The sequence below is a fragment of the Podarcis filfolensis genome, assembly GCF_964270895.1.
Source record: "Podarcis filfolensis genome assembly, chromosome: 1".
Taxonomy (NCBI): Eukaryota; Metazoa; Chordata; class Lepidosauria; order Squamata; family Lacertidae; genus Podarcis; species Podarcis filfolensis.
The window spans coordinates 130,336,660-130,356,689 of record NC_139604.1 but is presented as its reverse complement, the minus strand read 5'-3'; the positions used below and the strand labels follow the sequence as shown (position 1 = coordinate 130,356,689).

The 20,030-nt window shown below is 47.4% G+C and overlaps 2 protein-coding genes across 7 annotated transcripts in view; one reads left to right on the top strand and one right to left on the bottom strand.

Annotated features, from left to right (window-relative positions):
• Nucleotides 1-20,030, bottom strand: part of TBPL2 (TATA-box binding protein like 2) — a 246,019-nt gene that overhangs the window by 59,474 nt on the left and 166,515 nt on the right. The window lies entirely within an intron of this gene.
• ARMH4 (armadillo like helical domain containing 4) overlaps nucleotides 1-20,030 on the top strand; it is a 57,723-nt gene that overhangs the window by 15,018 nt on the left and 22,675 nt on the right. For 2 of the 5 annotated variants that reach the window (XM_083613601.1, XM_083613604.1), the window contains exons 3-4: nucleotides 2,238-2,438; nucleotides 11,110-11,334. In XM_083613601.1, the coding sequence (XP_083469727.1) occupies nucleotides 2,238-2,438; nucleotides 11,110-11,334 (426 nt within the window). Of the gene's footprint in view, nucleotides 1-2,237; nucleotides 2,439-11,109; nucleotides 11,343-11,879; nucleotides 12,138-20,030 lie in introns of those variants that run through there. The other 3 variants (XM_083613603.1, XM_083613600.1, XM_083613602.1) reach the window with 3 other exon arrangements.

Below are 20,030 nucleotides of genomic sequence, written 5' to 3'. Positions count from 1 at the left end.
ACCATAAAGAAGGCTGATCGCCGAAGAATGAATGCTTTTGAATTATGGTGCTGGAGGAGACTCTGGAGAGTCCCATGGACTGCAAGAAGATCCAACCTCTCCATTCTGAAGGAAATCAGCCCTGAGTGCTCACTGGAAGGACAGATCCTGAAGCTGAGGCTCCAAGACTTTGGCCACCTCATGAGAAGGGAAGACTCCCTGGAAAAGACCCTGATGTTGGGAAAGATGGAGGGCACAAGGAGAAGGGGACGACGGAGGACGAGATGGTTGGACACTGTTCTCGAATCTACCAGCATGAGTGTGACCAAACTGCGGGAGGCAGTGGAAGACAGGAGTGCCTGGCGTGCTCTGGTCCAGGGGGTCACGAAGAGTCGGACACGACTAAACGACTAAACAACAAAGGATAAGTGGTGTTAGGTTTGCATTCTACAGCTCCCAGGATTCCTGATGGCCTTACTGGAAACAGACTGGTAAATAGGATTGCCAGGGCATATATTTTGCTTCCCCTAAAGTTTCATTCCCCTGATTCCCAAAGAAGAGGCAGGGGAGCTTTCAAAATTCTGGTAAGTTTGCATTTTTAGCCGGCTGCCACAATCAGATGCTGGTCTGGCAGCAGGAGGAAGAGGAGATTTTTTTGACCTTCAGCCTCTGCATTCTGCTGCCGCTGTGGAATTTTTCCTGCAGGCAGCACAGAACTTCTGCAGCCTCGATCCAGTGTTTTTTGGCTGTTTCTTTGCCACTGAAGTGAGCTAGTTTGGGCAGGCCCAAGTTCTGGCGGCAGCTGGCTGCTTTGACGGAAATGTCCCCAAATGAAAAATGGAAAAAAACCCAGAGAAAGTGTCATTGCAGGAGGGGAGCCTTGGTCACGCTAGGCTCTGACGCAGCTGGAGAGATGGCAATTGCTGCCATCTGTCTTGCTCTCGCTTTCCGGAGGGGAGGCCGGGTGATCAATTGAGACCATGTGGGTGTGAGGATATTGGAACATATCCGGCTCGGCTCCTGCAATGAACGGCTGTTTCTGCGGCAGGAGCACTAGGTCAGCAAACGCTTGCTGCAAGAAGAAAAGGGGGGGGGGAATTCCTGCCAACTTCTTACACACGTTGTCTCCTGTACAATATGCATAGGGGATAAAATTGAACCCGGAAGAACCCCACATTGAAGGCTCCATGCAGCTGAAGAGCACTCCTCAAGCTGCTGCTTCTTTGGCGTTCCATCGTAGCCGAGTAAGATTGTCTTCCATAAACACAGTTTTAGCAGTGAGTCCGTAAGTGACTGTGGAGGCCAATTCTGGATCCACACATCCTTCCTCAGTGGGGACATAGGTTTCCGGGCAGGAGTTGATCACGGTGAGGGTTTGCCAAGCGTGCCTTTCTCTTAGCACGTTTCTCCCTTTTGTCCTGAGTTCGAGTGTCTTCAAAGCCCATGACACCTTTGGTAAAGGCTGTTCTCCAACTGGAGCGCTCGCAGGCCAGTGTTTCCCAGTTGTCGGTGTTTATACTACATTTTTAAAGATTTGCCTTGAGAGAGTGTTTAAGCCAGTGTGAGAGAGCCAGTGTGGTGTAGTGGTTAAGAGCAGTAGACTCGTAATCTGGTGAACCAGGTTCGCTTCCCTGCTCCTCCACATGCAGCTGCTGGGTGACCTTGGGCCAGTCACACTTCTCTGAAGTCTCTCAGCCCCACTCACCCCACACAGTGTTTGTTGTGGGGGAGGAAGGGAAAGGAGAATGTTAGCCGCTTTGAGACTCCTTCGGGTAGTGATAAAGCGGGATATCAAATCCAAACTCTTCTTCTCCTTCTTCTTTTGTTGACCACCGGCACTACATATTCCATTTTTAAGTTTGGAATAGAGTAGTTGCACCCCAAGTCTCACCTTCTCGAAATGTTTATCCAAGTAGCACTGGAATCCACCACAAAAAACAACCTCTGGTTTGGATGGCTCCCCCAGAAGGATACCGTGGTGGATGGTATCGAAAGCCGCTGAGAGGTTGAGGAGAATTAACAGGGACACATCATACAGTTTCTGTGCCAAAACCGGGCCTAAACCCTGACCGGAATGGACCTAGGAAATCAGTTTCTTCCAAATACATTTTAAAAAGAATAAAAAATGAATGAATGAATGAATGAATAAATGAATAAATAAATAAGGGTGCTCTCAATGCATTCTGCTTTCCCTAAATGGGTCGGTCCAGTAACAGATATTTTATCTTCTTTTCTGTTTCCCCCCCTACACCCACCAGGCGTTACTCCTGGGGCAGCGGGTGCCGTGCTTCTTCCAGCTGTGACACAAGGAGACTTTAGCACCCAGCAAGCCGCAGGGCCAGAGAGGGGGATGGAGGGAGAAACACCGACAGTTTTCAGAATCTCCCAGCTGCCAGAAGACTCTGCTGCTTCCCCCCTTGCCACCAGTTTGCCTGTTCTGAAAACACCGGATGCAAAAGGTTGGTAGACTCTTCTTTCTTTTTTCTTGGCTGTGACTCCATAATAATAATATTACTTTTATTATTTATACCCCGCCCATCTGGCTGGGTTGCCCCAACCACTCTGGGCAGCTTCCAATACAGTCATACCTTCAGGTTGCGTTTTTTCGGGTTGTGGACTGCCGAAACCCAGAAGTACCGGAACGGGTTACTTACGGGTTTTGGCGGCTGTGCATGCGCAGAAGTGCTAAATCGCGCTTTGTGCATGCACCAAATTGCAACCCGTGCGTGCGCAGACGTGCCACTGCGGGTTGCGAACGCTGCGGGTTGCGAACGTGCATCGTGCATGGATCATGTTCGCAACCCGAGCGTCCACTGTATATGCAAAAACATGATAAACCAGCAAACATAAAAAAAACTTCTTGATACATGGTCCAGCCCACAGCTTGTGTTATAAGAAAAATACTGTTTGCTTTCCCTTATGGGGTATCTAAGAGCCCGTATAGAGTCCTTATGTAGGTTCTCTTATCGGTAGGAGAAAATAACAGGCCAACCAGAGAATTTTGAGAAGGAAAGCAGCTAGTAAGCCTGATCTTTATTAAACTGTTGCAACAGGGTCCCCCGCTCACCCCCACGCAAGGAGGGAAGAGAGGAACCCAGAACAGTGGTGCGCAAGCTTTTATATAGACTTTTGAAATTGCCTGCCCGGTAGCTCAAGACCACCCCCCCAAACTTCTTACATGCATCACAGAAAGAGGTGGTCCCCAGCAGAAATTTGTGTGTGTTGCTTCTCTCCTGTCTGCCAGGATACCTGATAATGCCTTATCTGATTGCCTTTTCTGGGTAGCCTGGCTATTCCTTTGAGATGGTAAATACCGTAGATTCTGGCGTATTAGGCCACTGGACGTATTAGACGACACCCCAAATTGGCAGCTGCAATCTGGGGATTTGCTCAGCTCCGCGCCGGGAGAAAGCTGCCCGGCGCGGAGCTGAGCCTGCCACTCGCTGCTGCTGCTTCGGGTGCCACCACCAAGAAGGCCTTCTGCCTGGTTTCCTGTAACCTCACTTCTTGCAGGGAGGGAACTGCCAGAAGGCCCTCAGAGCTGGACCTCAATGTCTGGGATGAATGATGGGGGTGGAGACGCTCCTTCATGTCTACTGGGCCTTTGAGGCCATTTAGGGCTTTAAAGGTCAGCACCAACACTTTGAATTGTGCTCGGAAACGTACTGGGAGCCAGTGTAGGTCTTTCCAGACTGGTGTTATGTGGTCTTGGCGGCCGCCCCCAGTCACCAGTCTAGCTGCCGCATTCTGGATTAGTTGTAGTTTCCGGGTCACCTTCAAAGGTAGCCCCACGTAGAGCGCATTGCAGTAGTCCAAGCGGTGTAGACAATATTGTATAGTCAGTCACCAGGCCTTCCATCCATGCGGAAAGACTTCAGTTCATTCGGCCTTCCTTTTTTGGTTCTGTATAGCAATTAGGATGCCTGCAACTCTGATTGTCAAACCAACAAACAGCAACAATATTAGGAAGAACTTTCTGGCAGTAAGAGTTTTTCGACAGCGGGACAGACTCCCTTGGGAAGAGGACCTTGCGGTCTTCAAACAAAAACATCTTGGAGGTCCCGGACCACAGGGAGGTTATGCTGGCCTCAACCAGAGCCAGGGCTTTTTCGGCTGTGGCCCCGATGTGGTGGAACGCTCTGTCACAAGAGACTAGGGCCCTGCGGGACTTGACATCTTTCCGCAGGGCCTTTGGCCAAGGCACAGTCTGACCCCCTCCTTCTGTAATCCTCATAGAACTCTGGCCCAATGGTTGCCATTAATTTGGTTTTGAATTGATTTTAGAGTGAATTGGTTTTAGAATGCATTTCAATCAGTTGATTGTGATTTTATGCAAATTGTGTTACTTTTATTGATGTTAGCCGCTCTGAGCCCGGCTTTGGCTGGGGAGGGCAGGATATAAATAAAATGTTGTTGTTATTATTATTATTATTATCTGCCATGGATGCTCTAATTGAGATTCCTGCATTGCACGGGGTTGGACTAGATGACTCTCGGGGTCCCTTCCAACTCTATGATCCTGCGCAAGAGGTTGTTTCCTACCTCTTCCAATAATCAGTATTCCATCCCCACCGAGCATGCTCAGTTCTTGTCGGGCTGTTTTCAGGGGGTTCCTCCCCTCAGTCTTTTAGGGTGTTTCTCCTAAAGATTTTGTGGTACTTCTGCAAGTCTAGAGGTCCCTGCCACCTGCTGATAACTGCGAACCAGATCCTTATATTTTGCTCCCCTCGTGCGCTACGCTTGACAGGTGTGTCGGGTCACGCAGCTGCCAATCATCTTAGCATCCCGACGATGTCATGTGAACCGTTTTCCTTCCCCCCTACTTAATTTATTTATTATTAATGTCGTGATACATATACAAAATCTTTACATATTGATACATATACATTGTATTCATAATAATAATAATAATAATAATAATAATAATAATAATAATAATTTATTATTTATACCCCGCCCATCTGGCTGGGTCCCCCATCCCCCCAGCCACTCTGGGCGGGTTCCAACAAAACACTAAAATACAATAACCTATTAAACATTAAGAGCTTCCCTAAACAGGGCTGCCTTTAGATGTCTTCTAAAAGTTTGGTAGTTATTTTTCTCTTTGACATCTGATGGGAGGGCGTTCCACAGGGCGGGTGCCACTACCGAGAAGGCCCTCTGCCTGGTTCCCTGTAACCACACTTCTCGCAGCAAGGGAACCGCCAGAAGGCCCTCAGCGCTGGACCTCAGTGTCTGGGCTGAACGATGGGGGTGGAGACGCTCCTTCAGGTATACTGGACTGAGGCTGTTTAGGGCTTTAAAGGTCAGCACCAACACTGTGAATTGTGCTCGGAAACGTACTGGAAGCCAGTGTAGGTCTTTCAAGACCGGTGTTATATGGTCTCAGCAGCCGCTCCCAGTCACCAGTCTAGCTGCCGCATTCTGGATTAATTGTAGTTTCCGGGTCACCTTCAAAGGTAGCCCCACATAGAGTGCATGGCAGTAGTCCAAGCAAGAGATAACCAGAGCATGCACCACTCTGGTGAGACAGTCTGCGGGCAGGGAGGGTCTCAGCCTGCGTTAACAGATGGAGCTGGTAGACAGCTGCCCTGGACACAGAATTGACCTGTGCCTCCATGGACAGCTGTGAGTCCAGAATGACTCCCAGGCTGCGCACCTGGTCCTTCAGGGGCACAGTTACCCCATTCAGGACCAGGGAGTCGCCCACACCCGCCCGCCCCCTGTCCCCCCAAAACAGTACTTCTGTCAACCTCAATCTGTTAGCCGCCATCCATCTTCCAACCGCCTCCAGACACTCACACAGGACCTTCACCGCCTTCACTGGTTCTGATTTAGAAGAGAGGTAGAGGTGAATTCGTAAATTCACATTTTCACATTTCTTTATGTACCCACATTTATCCATTTCTTATTTCTTGCCCTGTGTCTTCCCTCCACCCGTGCGTGACTTCCTTGCTATTATTTTGTAACTTTATTATTGAGATTGTAGTTTTGTATCTTAATAATTAAACATTCAATCTTAGTGAACCGTTTTCCTTTCCCTGCGCAGTTTGAGATCCAGTGGTGCGGGCAAAGGGACAGCCCGTTGCAACCGTCAACTGTCAGCTGTTTTTTTGCGCTGGCAGAAGTCCTGGCCTCTGCAGGAACTGCCCTGCACACCTGACATCATATAGGATGTCATGCAGAGGGCCAAATAGGGAGCCTGGTGCATCGGATTAGGCCCAAGGGCCAGAGTTTCTCTACCACTTACTGTATTTTTCACTCTATAGGACACACTTTTCCCCCTCCAAAAATTAAGGGGAAATGTGTGTGCGTCCTATAGAGCGAATGCAGGCTGCGCGGCTAAGCCCAAAGCCAGAACAGGGAGACGGAGCGCTCCGTCTCACTGTTCTAGCTTGGGGACGGCTGCGCAAAGCCTCCACAGGGCAGCGGGGTGCCATCACCCCGCTGCCCTCCGGAGGCTACAAAGGCTGTCCCGGAAGCCTCAAGCCTTTGGAGTGCAGTGGGAACTCGCGCTGCGCTCCAAAGGCTTTGGGTCAGTGAAAGGAACCCGAAGCCTTTGGAGCGCAGCGCGAAGTCCCGCTGTGCTCCAAAGGCTTCAGGGATCTTTGAGGCTGGCGGTGGGGGAAAGCAGCGCTCCCCCCCCAAGCTCGGGGAGCAGCGGGAAGGCGGCGCGCCGCCTTTGTGCTGCTCCTCGACCTCTTTGAGGCTTTTCCCCGAGGAGGGAGAGGGGACTGACTGGCTGCATCAGTCCCTTCTCCCACCTCGTAGAAAAGCCCGCAGGAGCCGTGCGCTCCTTAAAGGGTGCGCGGCTCCTGTGGGCTTTTGCGGGAGATGGGAGAATTCCCCCACCTCCAGCAAAAGCAGGGAGAAGGTCTGGGAGAAGTGCACAGGCTGCATGCAGAGCTGGGGGGGGGAATCATATTTCCCCCCTTGATTTCCCCCTCTGAAAACTAGGTGCACCCTATGGTCAGGTGTGCCCTATATAGGATGTAGTCCTATTCTCAGCTCCTGCTTCCATCTGCATGTTCCAAGCTGTAAAAGCAGAGGATGCAACTGAGATCTGAGCTCGCATTTCAGCCCATCGCCTTCCTCGGAGGTTTGGTTCGCTTTGCCTCGCGGTGCACAAAAACGGAACACTTTGTGTGTTTTTCAAAAATATTTTTTATTAAGTTTCTTACAGATATAACACATATCACAACAAAAGAAAAACAGAGAAAAAACAAAAGAAAAAAGGCAAGATAAACAAAAAACAAGGTACCTAAATACCTAAACAACCTAATCACCTAAACAACACAAATTAATTATTATTTAGATTTCTAACCTCATAAACGTATTTTGGGCTTCCTCTGAGCCCTCCCATCTGAATTTCCTTGTCATTAAAATGTAGCAGTTTTCTGGTATCATTTTTTTAAATAAAAAAAGTACCGTATATTTTGCTCTATAAGACTCACTTTTTCCCTCCTAAAAAGTAAGGGAAAATCTGTGTGCGTCTTATGGAGCGAATGCAGGCTGCGCAGCTATCCCAGAAGCCAGAACAGCAAGAGGGATTGCTGCTTTCACTGTACAGTGATCCCTCTTGCTGTTCTGGCTTCTGAGATTCAGATTATTTTTTCCCCTTGTTTTTCTCCTCCAAAAACTAGGTGCGTCTTGTGGTCTGGTGCGTCTTATAGAGCGAAAAATACGGTATTCCAATTAAAATAAAATTTCTTCGCTTTCCTTTAGGTTCTAAATCTTTTTATGAAAACGGAATACTTTGGAGAGGGAAAATTAAAAAACCAAGGGTAGCATCTTTCTTACCGCGCTGCTAAAATATTAAATAGGGATGCATTTATAATTAAGCTTGCTGGAAGCAAACTAATTGCGTGGGGACTCTGATGGTAATCTGTTAGCGATGGGCCCTTGGTGTGGCTCAGACCAGCTCCTTGGGATCGCCACAAAGAAGACTTTGAATAATAATCATAATAAATAATAATAATTTTTTATTTATACCCTGCCCGTCCCTGTTTAAAAACCAGGCTCCGGGCGGCTAACAGCAAATATAAAACATGGATTAAAATGCGACTTAAAAAGAGCATAAAACAGCATAAAACACAACATAAAATGCAGCATCAATATCAATAAAATTCTAAAATTAAGGGGTAAATTTTTTTTTTGGGGGGGGAAACCCAGTCAGAAGACATCAAATGATCACCAGGGCTAACTGGCCAAGTTGGTCCTACTTGGGCCAGCAAGGAGACCAGGGAAGAATTTAAATGTGGGGTCCCAGAAAGGGTTTCTTCATAGAAGAGGAAGGGGAAAAGGGAATAGAGGATCAGGCTAATTCAAATTGAAGGCCAGGCGGAATAGCTCTGTCTTACAGGCCCTGTGGAAGGAGATCAAGTCCTGCAGGGCCCTAGTCTTATGGGGCAGAGCATTCCACCAGGTCGGAGCCATCACTGAAAAGGCCCTGGCCCTGGTATAGGATAGTCTGGCTTCCTTAGGGCCTGGGACCTTTAAGCTATTATTACAGTATTCATTTGAAGGCATTTACACACACAGACCCTGATGTTGGGAAAGATGGGAGGGCACAAGGAGAAGGGGATGACAGAGGACGAGATGGTTGGACAGTGTTCTCGAAGCTACCAGCATGAGTTTGACCAAACTGCGGGAGGCAGTGGAAGACAGGAGTGCCTGGCGTGTCCTGGTCCATGGGTCATGAAGTGTCGGACACGACTAAACGACTAAACAACAACAACAACAACACACACACACACATTGTTTACAAGTGAAAATCCCCACAGGGAGCTGGGTAACAGCCTCTACCAGCACTCGTAGCTGGAGCATGTGATTCCTGGTGCTTTGACGCCACTTTAGAGATAAACTTTTTGGCTCATTCCATGTTCTTTTGGCAGTTAACATTGTGTTTCCTGCATATAAAAGCAGATCCAGTGTGCTTTAAAAATTGCGTCCTACCCTATCAGCATCTTATCTTTTTGCTTGTCATAGACCAGGCATCCCCAGACTCAGCCCTCCAGATGTTTTGAGACTACAATTCCCATCATCCCTGACCACTGGTCCTGTTAGCTGGGGATGATGGGAGTTGTAGTCCCAAAACATCTGGGGATGGCTGCCATAGAAGCATAGAATGATAGAGTTGGAAGGGATCCCGAGTGTCATCTTGTCCAACTCCTGGCAATGCAGGAATCTCAGCTAGATCATCCATGGCAGGTGGACACCCAGCCTCTGCTTCAAAACCTTCAAGGAAGGAGACTCCACCTTCTCCTGAGGAAGACCGTTCACCTGTCGAAGAGCTCATACTGTTAGAAATTTCTTAGAGCGATAGATAGATAATTTATTACGGTCAGAGACCAGCTTATAAAACACACTTGCGGGTACAATCCCAGAAAGAGAACAAACAGTTAAAACAATGTACAACAATAAATTTAAATTTTATAAATGCAATAAGCATGTTGTTGTTTAGTCGTGTCCGACTCTTTGTGACCCCATGGACCAGAGCACACCAGCCACTCCTGTCTTCCACTGCCTCCCGCAGTTTGGTCAAACTCATGCTGGAAAAGCCCCCAAGAGCCGCACACACGCTCCACGCGGCTCTTTAAAGGGAGCGCTGAGTAGAGCCTCCCGCCTGCATTCACTCCATAAGACGCACACACATTTCCCCTTACTTTTTAGGAGGGGAAAAGTGTGTCTTATAGAGCAAAAAATACGGTATGTGTTTATGCCTTTATTTTTGGTGACTCACTGGTCCCAAATTTTTTTGCTCCTTGTTCCATCCACTTTGGGATGGCAGCCACGGCACTTTTATCAAGATACGCGTGCCGGCAGCTCATTCTTTATCCCCCCCCCCCCGAAGAAAGCACCACTCAAATCACTAAAGGAAATTAAAAGAAGATAAATGCAGCAAACAAATACTCTGTCTGGCTGCTCCTCAGAAGAGAATGCCAGACTAGGCAGGACAGCTCAGCCTGAACCAGGACGACTGACTCATGATGATGACAAATCCATTGGGAGAATACTTTGTCCCTAAACTCTAGTATGGCATAAAGTTGCCTTAGTTAATAGCATCTGTGGGATGTAATCCACTGAGAGCAGTCAAGTATAACATTCCTTGTAATGCTAGAGAAGACATGCCGGGTAATGTTTGGTCCAGCCAGTCGAAAACTTCCTGTTTCCTCCTGGCTGGAGCATCCTTCCTTTTGCATGTGATAGAAGGTGGGTGTGACCTCACCTGTTCAGGTAACAAAAGGACAAGTCACGCAGCACGCTCTCCCTCTTTTTCACTTCCTTCTTCGTTTGACCAGCTTCTTAGTTAGGAATGCTCTGCTAGCTTCTCAGAAGCACTGGGATTATTCCCCCATATGGGGTGGATCCTCATGTACATATTTGTAACTTAAGTCTGCCTTCAGGAATCCAACTGTGAACTGATGTGAGTAAATTTCTTTTATTGACTTTGAATAAGACTGCCGTGTCTTTATTCTTTTAAGAGCGATTAAAGGGAACTTACCAGGAACATACAATTCAATACTTAATTGTATAACAGTGAGAGGCTCACACAAGCCTGCAACCAGCTATCTGCTGTGCATGTATGGAAGGAGAATGTAAACTCTGCTACATAAAGAAACTTGCCAACGCAAGTTAGGAAGGATATTAATAGACAACATAGCCTCTTCTGCCACCCTGGACATTGCTTGTGATGCTCTTGGGCTAGTTTGTGCTCATTATCCTTTTTTTATTTATTTCCAAAACCGAAAAAAGAAAAATTACAAACATCAAATTCAACATCCATATTCCTTTTCTAACATAAACCTATTACATAATTAACTAAATTGAAATATACCTAATTACTCTAAACTTCTCTTTGCTGTATACAAATACAACACAGTTAGAAATTTTATATTAAAGCTTTTATATTATAAATAATATTTCAAATTCCCCTATACCCCCTGTTCCCCTTGTGCAGGGGTAAGCAAGGAAATAATAAAAGAATCAGCTGAACAAGGATTAAATTATAACAACACAACAAGACGGAAGAAGTAAAAATAAAAATGAGATCACACATGGGTTTGCGCTCATTATCCATGTGGGTGTCGGGTACACACCAATCTCCTGTTTTCCCTTCCTCTTGCACAGGGCCCGTCACTGCCCTTAGTGGAGAGGAGGAGGAAGATGTTTCTGTTGCCAGCTCTCCTGCAACTCTGGGGGACCAGAGAACGCAGGACGAAGGGATTCTGGGAGCGACCGAAGCCATGACAGTTCTGCCGACCTTGGCGTCTTTGACGAAGAGGACCACTGTCCCAGCCACGCACCAGATCACCACGGCTGCAACCTATGAGCTGGATAGGCTGGAATCAGAAGGTATATATGTTACGGCCTTGGATCTCAGCGCCAGACCACTTGCTCTACGTGCAGAAGGTCCTGGGTTCAGTCCCCGTTAGCATCTGCAGGTAGGGCTGGGAGAAACTCTCCTGCCTGGAGAGTCAGTGTTTTGCAAGCTTGGTTCCCCAGCTACAGTTGGACTACAACTCCCATGATCCCTGCTAGCTGGGGATGATGGGAGTTGTAGTCCAACCACAGCTGGGGACCTAAGTTTGAGAAACACTAGGTGGACAACACTCAGTCTGGTGGACCGCCGGTTTGACTTCGGTATAAGGAAGCTTATCGTGTTCCCAGGTCCAGTACAATCTCAGTTAACTTGTGCGTTTTGACTTTGCACCGGTTGAAATTGTCCAGATTACATGCACACATTTAAGCTCTTTTGGCACTGAGTTATCCCGGTGTGGGAAGAGCTTTTGAACTCTCCTCCTTGCTTACTGCGCAAGTCCTGCTCAGCGCAGGGGCACTGGGATGCTCTCGCAAGATCTCACAGGAGCTCGGACAGCCCCCGTGAGATCTCGCGAGAGGAGCATCTCGGAGCCCCTGTGCTTAAAAGCTCTCTGCTTTGCTTTGGAGGTAAAGACCACTCAGAATGCTGGCTCTGGAAGGTAAGGATCCCTGACCAGGACAGGACAGTAGGGCTTACATTTTGCACACAGAAGGTGCACACAGTCAGACCCTGGTACCTCCAGCCGAACGGATCAGGGAGTAGCTGATGGAAAACACCTCTGTTGGTTAATGTGTGGAGAAGTGATGGATAGTTGTCGAAGGACCTTGTGTGAGAGGCAGGGAAGAAGAGATCTCCCAGGATGGGAGGGTGGGAGAAGAAAGGTGAGAGCTGGTGGCGTCTACCTTCCTCTGCATGGGACAAGTTAAGATTTATCAAGAGGTGTGGGACATAGCTATTAATGATAAATCAACATGTGCCATTAAGGTAATACGGGGAATACGCGGGAGAAATGATTTTGAGGAAATATGGAGGGTGTTTGTAGAATTTGTACTGTTAAAACAGGAAGGGGTCAAACCATCGCAAGAGGTGTTGAAATTTTGGGAGGTTGCATAGTTCCAATGGAATGGACTCAGTGGTGGGGTGCACATTTTTATTCTTATTTATAGTTATTACTTTGTCAGAATAAAAGAGTAATAATAATAATAAAATAAAAATAAAAGTTAAGATTTATCTGTGAATGACAACCCCCCCTTTTATGTTTTTGTTCAGATTAGTTGCTCTTTTACTGTAATATATTAGGAAAGGTCTTAATAAAAACTTATATTGATAAAGGGATTTAACAGGAAATAAAGTAGAAGAACCAGCTGAATCTTCTAGTGGCCCATCTAGTCCAGCACTCTGTTCTCACAGAGGCCAACTAGATGCCTGTGGGAATCCCAAGCACAAAAGAAACTCTTGCTTTTTAACCATGGAGGCATAGGATCGCCATTCTGGCTAGTAGCCATGGGCAGTTTGTCCTCCCTGATTTTGTCCAGCCCACTTTTAAAACTTTCCAGGTTGGTGGTCATCCCTGTGGGAGGGAGTTCCATAGTCTAACTATGCAAAGCATTCCTAGTTTTACTGAACCACCATTCGTCTCTACCCAGTTGAGTCTTCTTCTTCTTCTTTGGCAATCCCTCGTAGCTGAGTAAGATTGTCTTCCATAAACACGGTTTTAACAATGATGTCACGGTCCAGTTCATGGGCGGTAGAAGTCCCTGCAGGGGACATCAGGACCGGGGGCAAGATGGCGGGGTGGGAGCAGGAACGGTGGTCCAGAAGCCAGGAGTCAGGAAGCCAAGAGTCCGAGGGTCAGGAAGCAAGGAGTCACGAAGTCAGGGTCCGGGGATCAAGACTCAAGGAGTGAAGAAGCTGAGGTTCAAGGATCAGGAAGCAAGAAACCAAACGCAACAAGGCAGGAAGCATGTTGCTGTGGCAAAGAGCCGAAGGGAAATGCTGACCTTATATACCTTCCCAGCTCTTGCCACCAGGTTCTGTGAGTTACCAGTCGGCCTCACCTGTGGGGCCCTGCCTTGCCTCTTCAGAACAAACTTAGGAAGGCCCCAGTCCTGCAAAGTCCTATTGGTCACAGGGCCTGGCTCCTGCATGCACACCTGACAAATGAGTCTGTAAGTGACTGTGGAGGCCAATTGTGGATCCACACGTCCTTCCACAGTGGGGACATTGGTTTCCAGGTGGGAGTTGAGGGTTTGCCAAGCATGCCTTCCTCTTAGCACATTTCTCCCTTGCGTCCTGAGTTCGAGTGTCTTCAAAGCCCATGACACCTTTGGTCAAGGCTGTTCTCCAACTGGAGGGCTCGCAGGCCAGTGTTTCCCAGTTGTCAGTATTCATAGTACATTTTTAAAAAGATTTGCCTTGAGAGAGTCTTTAAACCTCTTTTGTTGACCACCAGCATTACACTTTCCATTTTAAAGTTTGGAACAGAGTAGTTGCTTTGGAAGATGATAATCAGGCATCCGCACAACATGACCAGTCCAACGGAGTTGATGTTGAAGAACCGTTGCTTCGATACTGTTGATCTTTGCTTCTTCCAGTACACTGGCATTAGTTTGTCTGTTTTCCCAAGTGATGTGTACATTTTTTTGGAGACACCAGGAGTCTTTTGAGGAGTTGGAGATGGCATTTATAAGTGGTCCATGTTTCGCAAGTAAATAGTAAGGTTGGTAGTACAATAGCTTTGTAAACAAGCAGTTGAGTAGAACTGGGGTGGCCAGGGTGGAAACCTGTTGTGGAGCACGACTCCCACCCCCCAAAGAAACTCTGGCCATGTTGGCTGCAGCAGCAGCCTGAAACATCTGGAGGGCACTGAGTTGGGGAAGGCTGAGCCCAGTTCCTGCTCTTCGCGGCTGTTCTACATCAGCTCTTGTTTACAACATGTTCACCAGAACAGTGTTATGAAAGCTGTTACCTGCCTGGGCCCTAGTGGGACAGATGGACTATGAATCATGGAGAGAGAGAGAGAAATAGGACGTTGCAATTATGATTTTCCTTGCTTGAGGGTAAGACTGGACTTGTTTCCTGCTTGTTCTTCCAATTAGCAATCACTCTTTGGACTGGGCTGCAGGCTTGTTCCTTTGATATAATAACCAGCATCCCATTTGGGCTCTTATAATTAATGTGCTAATGGGCTTCTCAGCAGGATTCGTTCCAAGGACTGGTTTCTCCCAAGCAACTTATTAAGAACCGCTGCAGCCTAATGGGTGGTTTGTGGCTGTGTGTGTGTGTGTGTGTGTTGGAAGCAGTAATGATTCTGAAAAGTGTTGCTGGAAACATTGGGAAGGGAGCGTGGCTGGGGAAACCCAGCCAGATGGGCAGGGTATAAATAAATTATTATTATTATTATTGGTGCGCTATTATTCAAAAGGGACGCGGGTGGTGCTGTGGGTTAAACCACAGAGCCTAGGACTTGCCAATCAGAAGGTCGGCAGTTCGAATCCCCGCGACGGGGTGAGCTCCCGTTGCTCAGTACCTGCTCCTGCCAACCTAGCACTTCGAAAGCACGTCAAAGTGCAAGTAGATAAATAGGTACTGCTCCGGCGGGAAGGTAAACAGTGTTTCCGTGCACTGCTCTAGTTCGCCAGAAGCGGCTTAGTCATGCTGGCCACGTGACCCGGAAGCTGTACGCTGGCTCCCTCGGCCAATAAAGCGAGATGAGCGCCGCAACCCCAGAGTCGGTCACGACTGGACCTAATGGTCAGGGGTCCCTTTACCTTTACCTTTACCTATTATTCAAAAAGATAAGAACCCATAATAAACAAACAACAAACAAAAAACATCTGGATATGCTTGTCTAAACAAAAATGTTTTCAAGTAGGCACCGAAAAAGAGTACAGTACAGGTAGGGATGTGGGTGGCGCTGTGGTTTGAGCCTCTTGGCTTGCTGATCAGAAGGTCGGCGGTTTGAATCCCCGTGACGGGGTGAGCGCCCGTTGCTCTGTCCCAGCTCCTGCCAACCTAGCAGTTCGAAAGCACGCCAGTGGAAGTAGATAAATAGGTACCGCTCCGGCGGGAAGGTAAACGGCGTTTCCGTGTGTTCTGGTTTCCGTCACGGTGTTTCATTGCATCAGAAGCGGTTTAGTCTATGGACAAACGCTGGCTTCCTCAGCCTGAAATTGCTCCTATCATCGCCAGCCAAGACAGCCAGTGATCATGGATGTTGGGTGTTGTAGTCCAACAACATATTGTGAACCGCACTGAGATCTATGGATAAATGGTGGTATATACATTAAACAAACAAACAAACAAATGTGGAGGGGGCACAGGTGTCTCCCCCTCCCAATTCTACATGAATCTACATATGTCTTTCAACAGAGGCTTTCCCGTGGGGCCTCTCAATCTTCCTTTTTTTAAAAAAAAAGATGCAAAAAGTAAGAACGTTTTTGTTCTGAATGCAAATCATTGGGAGGGAGATGCATGTATACGAAGAGAAAAGAATTAGAAGGCCATCAGAGCCCTAATTACAAACTGTTTTCCAAAAAGCAAACGTTCTGCTGATTCTCTGCAGTGCTGTTGAAAATGAAAATGAGTTTGCAAAGAAGGTCGTTTGGCTCAGCAAACTTCTACCTTCTCTCTCTCTCTCTCTGCATTTTCAAACAGCACCCAAAGAAACCCAAACTTGCGTGAAAGGTGGGGTCTTGTGTGATACAGGAAAACTGCCTGATACTGCATCAGACCATTGTCTAATCTTGCTCAGGACTGTCTGAACTGACAGCGGCTCTCCAGGGTGTCAGGCAGGGAATATTTCCCAGCCCTACCCAGCTTCATGGCCAAATAGGAATTTGAACCCTGGCCTCCCAGATTCTCCTCTGATGCTCTAACCGCAATACCACACAGCCCCTCCTCTGGCGAATAACCCCTGAATACAAAGCCGAATGAACACACAAGCTTTGTGGCGAGAAAATCAGGAGGAATATTCAGTAAAGGAGGTTGTTTTAAGGAATCTTTGGCTCAGTCGGTAGAGCACAAGACTCTTGATCTCACGGTTGCAGGTTCAAGACCTGCGTTGGACCAAAAGTTTCCTGCGTTGGACTAGGAAACCCTAGTCCAGCTCTACAATGCTATGGTTCCGATTTTGTTGCACTTCTGCCTGCATTTACCGTATTTTTTGCTCTATAAGGCTCACTTTTTCCCTCCTAAACAGTAAGGGGAAATGTGTGTGCGTCTTATGGAGCGAATGCAGGCTGCGCAGCTATCGCTGAAGCCAGAACAGCAAGAGGGATTGCTGCTTTCACTGCGCAGAGCTCCCTTTAAAGAATTTTTTCCCCTTGCATTCCCCCTCTAAAAACCAGGTGCGTCTTATGTTCAGGTGCGTCTTATGGAGCGAAAAAAAAGGTAAGTGATGACAACCTCTGCGCTGGCGAAACTTTATCTGGAAGACTGCACTGCTTCCCGGTGACCAAGAGATGGCAGTGTTTCCTATTGTTTCTGAGCAATTTAACCAGGAGCAGAGCGTTAGGGCAAAATGTTTTAGGAGAAAACAGAGCCATTCGGCATAGAATCGTAGAATTGTAGGTTTGGAAGGGACCCTGTAAAGGTAAAGGGTAAAGTGTCCCCTGAGCATTAGGTCCAGTCGTGACCGACTCTGGGGTTGCGGCGCTCATCTCGCTTTATTGGCCGAGGGAGCCGGCATACAGCTTCCGGGTCCTGTGGCCAGCATGATAAAGCCGCTTCTGGCGAACCAGAGCAGCACACGGAAACGGCGTTTACCTTCCCGCCAGAGCGGTACCTATTGATCTACTTGCACTTTGATGTGCTTTCAAACTGCTAGGTTGGCAGGAGCAGGGACCGAGCAACGGGAGCTCACCCCGTCGCGGGGATTCGAACCACCGACCTTCTGATTGGCAAGTCTTAGGTTCTGTGGTTTAACCCACAGCACCTCCCGCGTCCCTAAGGGACCCTGAGGGTCATCTATATCCAACCCCCTGCAGGAATATGCAGCTGCCCCATACGGAGAATCGAACCTGCAACCTTGGCGTTATCGGCAGCAAGCTCTAACCAGCTGAGCTATCCACTGGCCCCAAATGCCAGGCAGTATGGGGCTGCAGCAACCCACAGCTTCCCAATGAGACTTCCCGATGACTGTGGTTCCTGTCTCTTTTTTGTCCTCTTGGGGAATGGGAAACTTGTGTCCCTAGGACTATCTCCATCTGAACTATTAAAATTGGATTTAATTTCTGCCAAGAGAATTATAACTCACAAATTAGAGGAGATGGATTTACAATTTAATATTGTGACAGGTGGTGGCACCTGTTCGCCGATAAACCTTGGCTTAACACCACCAACGAAACTTCCATCTTATTTAACTACCTTATCTGTGGTGACGCACAGGTATGCCTTTATAAAGGCTAGATTTAATGTTTTCCCATCAAACGTGTTGGGTAACAGACTCTCCAAAGGACAGATCTCACTCCTTTGTGACTGTAAAAGTGGATCTATAGAATCGTTATATCACATAATCTTCTGCTGTCCATTATATTCGGCTTCACGGTCCAAGTTTCTGGCCCTATATTTATCGAGAATTGCTGACAGATCTCAGGAAGCCCAAATAATATACTTATTAAACGACGAAGATACAAGTAGATCCCTTGCAGTCACTAGATACCTGATTAATGTTTTATTTCAAAAGAGGAGAAATGGATCACTGTATGACTCTGACAGCTTAGCTAAACTTAAGAACCATCAATAAGTGCCAGAACTAAGACGCATATCCCCCAAAATCTGATGGATTTGAATTGCGGTTTACATAGAGGGAGCTTATTGTGTATAGTGTTTACTTAACTGAAGTAAAATTGGTTTTATATGGGTGTTTTAACTTGGAACTGTTTAAATTGTATTGTTTATGGATAAATTTTGATGTATTGTTTTCGATATGGGCCAATGGCCGCAATAAATCTATACTATACTATACTGTCCTCTTGGGGGGTTCCCCAGCTGGAGCCCCACCCCCCCGACTCGTCGACACCCAGCCAAGCCAAGCCATGACAGGGGCTAGTTCCCATTGGGTAGCACCATGGTGTTAAATGTGTCGTTGCATCAATACGCCTGGTGTTTTGTTCTTAAATGGGAGTAGCCGCGCAGCCCTTCTCGAGCAGAATCAGGACTGCAGTCCTTTAATCCTTTCCCTCCATGTGACCCTGATTAAAATAGTTGCAGGAATTTATGTATAGGTTGAGGGGGGTTGCCCCTCCAGCAGATATCATGCGCATGCAGCCCACTACCAAAATTGGCACAATCGCTTTTGTGACCTTTGTGATTTGTCCCCACAAAACGCTTCGTCACAGTTTCTTCCTATCTATTCAAAGGGTCTTTGCTGCACGATACCAAATGTTAACAATTCACTGATAAATGTATCTCTGTACTGGCTCACTGGGAAAACTTCAGAAATTCATATAGACAGGTGAGCTCAGCTACTCAGCAGCCCCTCTGCCTGAGTGATAATCCCTGGCATCCTGATACCTGAGGGCCAGACAGGTAGCCATTCCAGAAATAACAAACCCAGATGAAGACAAAAGGGTGTGATTAACTTGGCTGGGAAACAGGGAAATGTCAGATCTCTTTTGTACCACTTGATGGGTGTTTGGTGGAGGGCAAGGAGAACCATGGGGCAGGGTCCAGGATGCTCAGATTACGGCCACCAGACCTCCCCTTTCGTGATGTAACCGTGATGTATGAGTGATGTAGTTTGGGGGGGAGTACCATGGGGATTAGCAGCTAATAAAAGTTTGGGTTCTCTTTTGTTCGGGGCTTCCATTTTGTTCCACCTTGTGGCAGGTGGGAGTCCTGTCGCGACCGTCTTCAATCAAGACCAAGCCTCCTGGCTGCTGCTTTGCTCTGCTATTCCTGGCTGGTGTCCTTGTTTTTTGTCCAAGGGAGCCCTCAGATTTCACCATTAACAAAATAATAATAATAATAATAATAATAATAATAATAATAATAATAAAAAATATAAATCTCCAGGCTGGGCTCCTCCATGGAGGAAATGGCTACTAGCTACTTACGATGGCTTGGCTTGGCTTCCACAGTCGGAAGCCCCCAAAAGCAGAAATGGTCCGAAATACTGAAAGGGAAGGGAGTTATTAAACTGCTTCTTAAAAAAACATCTTTAGACCCGGCCAATTTGGCCAACTATCACGCAGTCTCAAATCTTCTATTCTTGGGCAAGGTGATTGAGCGGGTGGTTGCTGAACAACTCCAAGCACGCCTGGAGGATGTGGACCATCTGGATCCCTTCCAGTCGGGATTCAGGCCTCACCATGGGACTGAAACCGCCTTTGTCGCGCTGGTCAATGATCTCCGGGGGGCTAGGGACAAAGTTGAGAGCTGTTTCCTAGTTCTGCTGGATCTCTCAGCGGCCTTTGACACCATCGACCATAACATCCTTCTGGACCGTCTAGAGGGGCTGGGATATACTGTTATACAGTGGTTCTGCTCCTTTCTCCTGGGCCGTGTCCAGAAAGTGGTGTTGGGGGATGAGTGTTCAGACCCCTGGGCTCTCACTTGTGGGGTGCCTCGAGGTTCTGTCCTCTCCCCCATGCTTTTCAACATCTAGATGGAGCTGCTGGGAAAGATCATCAGGGGGTTTGGGCTGGGTGTCTGCGAGTACGTGGATGATACCCGGCTCTACCTCTCTTTTAAATCAGAACCGGTGAAGATGGGGTATAAATAATAA